This window comes from Habropoda laboriosa, unplaced genomic scaffold, assembly GCF_001263275.1.
Source record: "Habropoda laboriosa isolate 0110345459 unplaced genomic scaffold, ASM126327v1 scaffold2, whole genome shotgun sequence".
NCBI lineage: Eukaryota > Metazoa > Arthropoda > Insecta > Hymenoptera > Apidae > Habropoda > Habropoda laboriosa.
The window spans coordinates 3,595,960-3,602,880 of NW_017100190.1; the positions used below are offsets into that span (position 1 = coordinate 3,595,960).

The 6,921-nt window shown below is 43.1% G+C and overlaps 1 protein-coding gene across 1 annotated transcript; it reads left to right on the forward strand.

The window, feature by feature from the left end:
- On the forward strand, nt 1-5,117 carry LOC108580093 (homeobox protein bagpipe-like). Its single transcript, XM_017943757.1, has 3 exons — nt 1-481; nt 3,117-3,333; nt 4,793-5,117. The coding sequence occupies exons 1-3, from the start codon at nt 1-3 to the stop codon at nt 5,115-5,117; spliced, it is 1,023 nt and encodes a 340-aa protein (XP_017799246.1).
- The last annotated feature ends 1,804 nt before the right edge of the window (nt 5,118-6,921 follow it).

A 6,921-nucleotide genomic window follows, 5' to 3' on the forward strand; every position in this document is an offset into this window, starting at 1 on the left:
ATGTCGGATATTATGGAAGATGACAAGAGGAGCGAAGCTTCGCCGAAACCGTCTCAATTAACTCCCTTCAGCATCGCAGACATACTGAGCAGAAGAACTTCTTACACCGAGCGACGATCCTCGGAGTCGGAGGAGGCTCATGGTGCAGCGTCGTTCCCGAAGAAGCCTAATCAGAGGAGCTACGATTGCTCGGAGAACGAGCACAGAGAGAGTCAATTGGAGGATCACAATCAGATGGCCAGATTCTCTAGGCTAGCCTCGCCTGATTTGAGCGTAGCTCGAGAACTGGATATCTTGACGAGGAACCTGGTTCACGCGAATATTTCCAACTTTGGGACCATTCCACACCTGGCGCAAGGGACGTTCAAGCATCTGGAGAGTTTGGGGAACATGGGCGGTTACCAGCCGGTGAAGGAGTCCAGGGAATCCTCGCAGAGGCAGCAGGACGAAGCTTTGGACATGAGCAAGAACAAATACTTGGGTAAGTGAAGGGAGGATAATCGCGTTAGAATGAAAATAGAATTTTCCAGTTAATTCAGCAAACGAAATTCGCCCGACGTGAGAAACGAGGGGGCTAACTAGAGGTAGAAATTACGAGGCAAGCAATCGCGCACCGTCTATCGATGGTGATAACGAAAGATAGAGGTGAATGAGCGTGGATAGATAGAAAGAGAGAGAGAGAGGCAAGGAAGGTCCACTTAGGAAATCTCGTGTGGCATCCTCGAGGCCGCTCTCCCTTCTGGGCGATCGTGTGTCTGCCACGAGGATGCGATGCTTAAGAGATCATTTAGGCCCCCGGGCGTATATCCTTGTAACAGGCGAGCTTTTCAAGGGTTTTTTAAGTTAACCCGAGCGCAGATAACGTGATCGAATGTAATTTTAGTAGCATAAGTGGGTGCTCGACTACGGCAGACGTCACAAGTGGCCCCGGCCACTCTGCTTCTTGCACTTGTTCGATCCCTGGCCACACTGTTGCTCTGTCTTTCGATCTCTCCACTCTCTGCGATCCTCGTACGCAAAAACATATTTAGATCAAGGTTACCCATATTAATTCCGAAGAAACACACACTTTTTCCTCATATCACCATCTTCCTGCTCGTCGTACGTACCAACCAGATGAAATTGCCACAGTACGGAGGTGCTGTAGAAGGGATTGAAGTTTCGATTCGCGAGGAATCGTGGACAATTGAAAGTGACGCCTGTGGCGGGGGAGGGGAGGGGGGGGACAACAAGGAACCGGCAATTAAGTAATTCGTCTCTGTTACCTGACGATTCCCTGGCTTTTTCACCACTCTCGAGGGTGAAGAAGAGAGCAGGCACGAGCTGGCACCGTTTCAAGGCTCACTCACCAAATTACCAATCCCAAAGCCGCCGTGCTTGGAAATCACTTAATACGGTAATGGACGTGAATCATAAAATTTCACCGTTTGATAGAATTTGCCTAACGTCGTTTATCTGTACACGACTTACAAAGAATTTCATTAAGAGGATAGAGATCGTAGCGACGATCTCTCTCTCCCTCGCGCAGCAAAGGGATAATGTTTCGTTCGAGCACACGTCTCACGGTCCATATCAATTTATTTGAAAACGACGAGGCTGTAGTATTACAGTAGTAAGGTGGACACGAAGGGTCATCTTCTCCGATGTAATCGGAGTGAGAGCAAACGGCACTTGCTGCTCCTCGAACACTCTCGATGTAGGACGGCGCGGTACGAGGATGTTTGACGAGCGTCAGAGGAGGGACGCATTAGCTGGACGGGATGGCATAGAGTTGACGTCGAAAGTGATCAAATATAGATCTCTCTAAATGCTTCGAGTCCCCCCATCATCGTGGGCCGGCCACGGTGCCGATAAACATTGACGCAGGACCACGTACGAAATAATTATGATGTCACACGAGCGTGTTTTTCGCGGAGAGAAAAACCCATCGTATTTTTTTTCTCGAGTTTGGACTCGCTTTGTTGGAAACCAAGTGCTTCCCGTTCTTTGGAGAACCTCGGAGAACTTCGATACTTTTTACACGTTTTCCACTCCATTTTTTAGTTCTCGTGGTCGCTTTACTCGTCGCGCAATTTTCAATTTATAATCCATTTGTTTAATTCACCCGCTTCTTTTAGTCTTTGAATTTTGAAGATTATCTTCGGTTTGATCGTTGATTAGATACTCTGTTTTATTCGATCTGTGGTTAAATAACTGATGGAAGAAATTCTTAAAAATTAGGCTCAATTCGCAATTTTCACTATCCAATGAACCCTAATCTTGCTCCTGGCATAAGAAGCTTAAGCTTGTGTCTTGTTACAGTAGAGATACCAAGGAGGAACCAGGAAATGCAAGGTTCGGTTGAAAAATTTTCTAATCGCCACATTTTTCACGGCAACTGAAAATATTCCGTACCACTGACAAAATCGATCAAGTGTGAATCGTGTAGAAAAGGGTCGATACTTCCTCCTCGTACACCCCCTACCCTCTAAATTAATTCGCAAACGTAAGATCGAAAGCACGCAATATACTCGTGCGGCCGGCATTTAAATTACCCAAAGAATACCATTTCAAGCCCATTGTACAACCAAACAACGGTGCAGATTTCCAGCTAAAAGTGATTCTCCGGGCGTCTGGCGTGGAAACAAAGTGACCGTCGGTAAACGATTGGAATATTCGACGGGAGCGTAGGAACGCGATTGCACTCCACTGCAACCGGTTAAACTTAGAGGAGAATTACCGTGGAACAGCAGCGTAAACATGTCGGAGTAGCGAGTGCACGTGTTAATGTTTGAACGAGACATCAAAAGCGGGCGGAACTCTCTCCGATCGTTCGCCGCTCCTATGGCTGCTGTCCGTGGATGGTTACTCGTTCGTTTCCTTCCACCTTACCCCACCTACCTCCCTCTCGAAACGTTTGATTTATGATCGCGGTAGATCATCCATTCCCGATCTTACACGTTTGTTTGCACGCCAATCCCTCGCAAGCCTCCCACGAGAAAAACAGAAGAATTTCTTTCTCTTCTGTAACTGAACTTTTATCGCCCGATCGTTTCACCGCCGATCGATACTTCTCTCTTTCTCGCGAATATTTGTAGAAGTAAATCGCGAGGCGTAATTACCCGTGATTGTTACAGAGGACGGCGAAGAGGATATGTACGAGACGCAGAATCACGGACAAAATCTTCAGAGTAGAAAGAAACGAAGCAGGGCGGCGTTCTCGCATGCACAGGTTTACGAGCTCGAGAGACGATTCGCCGCGCAGAAATATTTGTCGGGACCGGAACGAGCGGATCTAGCGCGAGGACTCAAGCTGACGGAGACGCAAGTGAAGATTTGGTTCCAAAACAGACGGTATTGAGATTTTTTCTTGGCTTTTGTGTTTAACGTTGATCGCTACGCGTTCACTCGGCGTGTCGGAGATTCGTTTAGTTTGCTACTTAACTTCAGCAGCTGGGGAAGATTGAGAAGTAAGAGTAGAGGAATTGTTAAATCTTTGGTCGAAAAGTTTTTGTTTAATATCAGAATTATAGAATTATTCGATTATTCTGTTTCGCAGAAACTTTACATTGCAAGCAATGTATCGGACTTTATGTTCAATTCAAAGGCCTCGAATTTAATATTAGCAAAATAAATCGCAATTCTTCTAATGGCTACCTAAATCAAATCACTTGCAACAACTCGAGCAGATATCAATTTGTTGCAAGAAATCATTTCCAAATTGTCCAAATTTCTCAAATTAAATTCAATACCGATAAATCACTATTCTTCCAATGACCACCTTAATCAAATCATATCAAATCACCTGCAACGACTCGATCTGACATCACTTCACAATAATTTCCAAATTTCTCAAATTGAATTCAACATCGATAAATCACTATTCTTTCAATGACATGCAACAATTCAATTAAACACCAACTCACTGCAAAAAATAATCTCCTTTCTCAAGTTAAATTGAACATCGATAAATTACTATTCTTCCAATGACCACATCGACCAAATCACCTATAACGCAAGGGTTACAATCTGGGTGAAGCGCTTTATTTCTCACAATTTATCTTCAATCTCTCCCTCGACGCCGAGACAATCTGCCCATCGGGGGCAACAAATGACGATCGGGCCTCGTTTTTGGCGCCCAATAATCCTCCCAGAGCCTGTTACCCAAACAATAGATGCCACCTCAATCTTTACATACTACTAAATGCAGAATATGCAGGGCATAGATTAGTCATAGTTTATAAGAGGATAGGGTTAAGGTAATAGATATAAGATTCAACAGACTGAAACAAAAGTTCCTAATCAGTGCAATTTACCATAGGAGTACAAATAACTGTTACGTGAATATAATTTTTATAAATTTTTACATATGTACACAATAAAGAGAAGCACGCATAGGCCCGAGACGGGCCTCAAGTGTATTTAAAAAAAAAAAACAGAAAATCTTTACATACTGTTTTACCAGCCGAGTCAAAATGACTTTCCAAAAATGAATTTTTATGCAACTGAACCGTGATTGGAAACTTCGATTCATATCCATTCAAATAGAAGCGTACATGTAGAAAATAAATTCGGATAATACCGACCAGCATTGAACATTCACGTTTTTTCGAAAGATGCTAATTTCGACCCGGTCGGTAATTCTAGTGTTAAATACCAACTCACTGCAAGAAATAATTTCCAAATGACAAATGATTATTTCAAATCACCTGCGACACCTCAATCGTTCACCAGCTCCTTGCAAGAAATTTTCCCAAATTGCTCGGAACATCGGCGAACGGTGAAATTAATTTGCAACGAATCGCTGCTTCAGGTACAAGACCAAGAGGCGGCAACAGCAGGAACTGGGCGCGTTGGTTAATTCCGGAAACGCGAGGCGCGTGGCAGTGCGAGTTCTCGTGCATCCGGACGAGCATCTGAGGGGACTACCACTTCGTGGTTCCGGCCAACTTCCCGGGCAAATGTCTGCCCCGCAAATTCATCCGGCGAACAAAGCTCTCGGCGGTTTCCCGTACTACTGTCTCCCCTATCATCCCTTGCTCTGCCCGCCCCTTCACTCCACTCATATTCAGGTGCAAAACACGATCGCGCCGGACCTCGATCCGAGTCAACTGGCCAAATTGAACGACGACAAGTAAAGCGGAAATTTTACCCGGTGATTTTCCCTTCGAATTGCAAATTAAAGCGGCACCGATGGGTTCGCCAGTCGTGAACCGGGGTATAGATTTAACCCTTGCACGGAATTTCCTTCATTTTTTACGACAAATTCAACCAACAACTTTCTTTTCACGTGTGTGTTCACCTGTTAATTGGGGGAGGCGAGGTGACTGGTTGATTAATAGTTAGAACGCAATAGTTTATTTATCGAGAGATTATTTTTCACTCATTTTTAAGGATGAGATGGAAAGACTTCTGTTCCAGAGGAGAACCCAGTTGACAGGCGGACAGACACTTCTTCGTATTCTTGTGTAAATAATAATGGTTGATGATGATCAGAGAAGTAAACTTTTATCCATATTTTCTTAAATAATTCTCGCGTGAGATAATATTTCGCAATGATTTCAGCACAGTTGTGCTGCAAATATCTCTTGAAATTAGGTAAAATTGCAAACGAGATCTTTGACAAGTCTCAGTAACGCGCTAAACTTTTACGCGAATTATTTCGATAAGAATCTATCGAGGATCTTTAATTTGCGAGTAAAGATTGACTCGATCGACTGCAGAGAAGAAGAACGTTTACTGATAGAAATGTAATACAAAACAACGGAGGCGAAAACCCGAGTGAAAAACAGGTACTCAGTCCGGGGTTGTCGCACGACTGCTTAAAATGCGGAGAAACATTTGTTATATACTTGGATCGGAAGTCAGCGGGCCCATGGCTTTTATGGGCCTACGTTAAGGAGAGAAAGATTCAAAATATAATCTATTCTCAATAAAATCTAATAAAATACGAAAATTCTGAACACTTCAACGATCCACAGATTCACAAATTCCGTACAAGGGTTAACAAGTTGTTACTTCTCAATGACAAAATTCCTTCAACGACGTTTCTTCCGATTAACTATCAACTTTTGCGAAAGTTCGATTACTTCCTCGATTCTTACGTTATCGGTAATATTCCAGTTGATCGAGGTAAGGGGGGAAATTTCGAAAGGGTGGTTGTTTGTATAGTTTTATTTTAGCATCGTTAAACTAGTCTATTTCTATGTCTATGCGTGGAAATCGAAGGAACTGTTCTCGACTGAAGTTACTACTCGGATAGTAACAGTACGTTAATTACACTGTAAATGATAATAGCCGAGACTTCCGTGTTTCGTTCTGTCTCCGTACGGACAATACTGTTAACGTTCGTAATTACAATCACACGCGCACGCTCACACACAAACACAAACACAGAGGCAAGTCTACTTGGAAGTTGACGATTAAAGAGCACGGTATCGATTAATCTGTCCAAGTATGTAGTGTCCAAGCAGTCCACTCGTGTACGCGTTAATTATTAATTTACTTATAAATATATCCCAGTCTAGGAATGAGAAATCGTGTAAATTAGCGTGTAAATAACTGTATAAAAATGCAATCCTCAATCGAACGGTATCGGTGGAGTATTTATATTTATTCCGAGGCCACACGTAACGATCAAAATTCCTGCCACGTGAAATTTAGTTTATACATTCTACACGCTTGTTCGTAAATTTTTTTCTTGCGAATTTGTGCGAAGCGAAGTTTTTCAAAATTTGACGAAGTTGTGTTATTTCAACCCTTCGTAGGCAAACCGAGCCGTTTACATTTTCTTACTGTTCCAGGCTTTCGAAAAATCTGAAAAAATTCCGAGACACTTGTCGAATTAAATTTTGCAAAGATTCTCGATAGAAATAAAAATTCTCTTCGATGGAACACGGGGGTGAAATTTCGCTTGGGTCGTTAATGGCCCAGATTGCCTAC

Excerpts from the sequence above, each read along its gene's own strand:
- LOC108580093 (XM_017943757.1), top strand. The coding sequence starts at position 1 with ATGTCGGATATTATGGAAGATGACAAGAGGAGCGAAGCTTCGCCGAAA. Across the intron at positions 482-3,116 it reads GAGCAAGAACAAATACTTGG|AGGACGGCGAAGAGGATATG; the intron begins GTAAGTGAAGGG and ends TGATTGTTACAG. Across the intron at positions 3,334-4,792 it reads ATTTGGTTCCAAAACAGACG|GTACAAGACCAAGAGGCGGC; the intron begins GTATTGAGATTT and ends TCGCTGCTTCAG.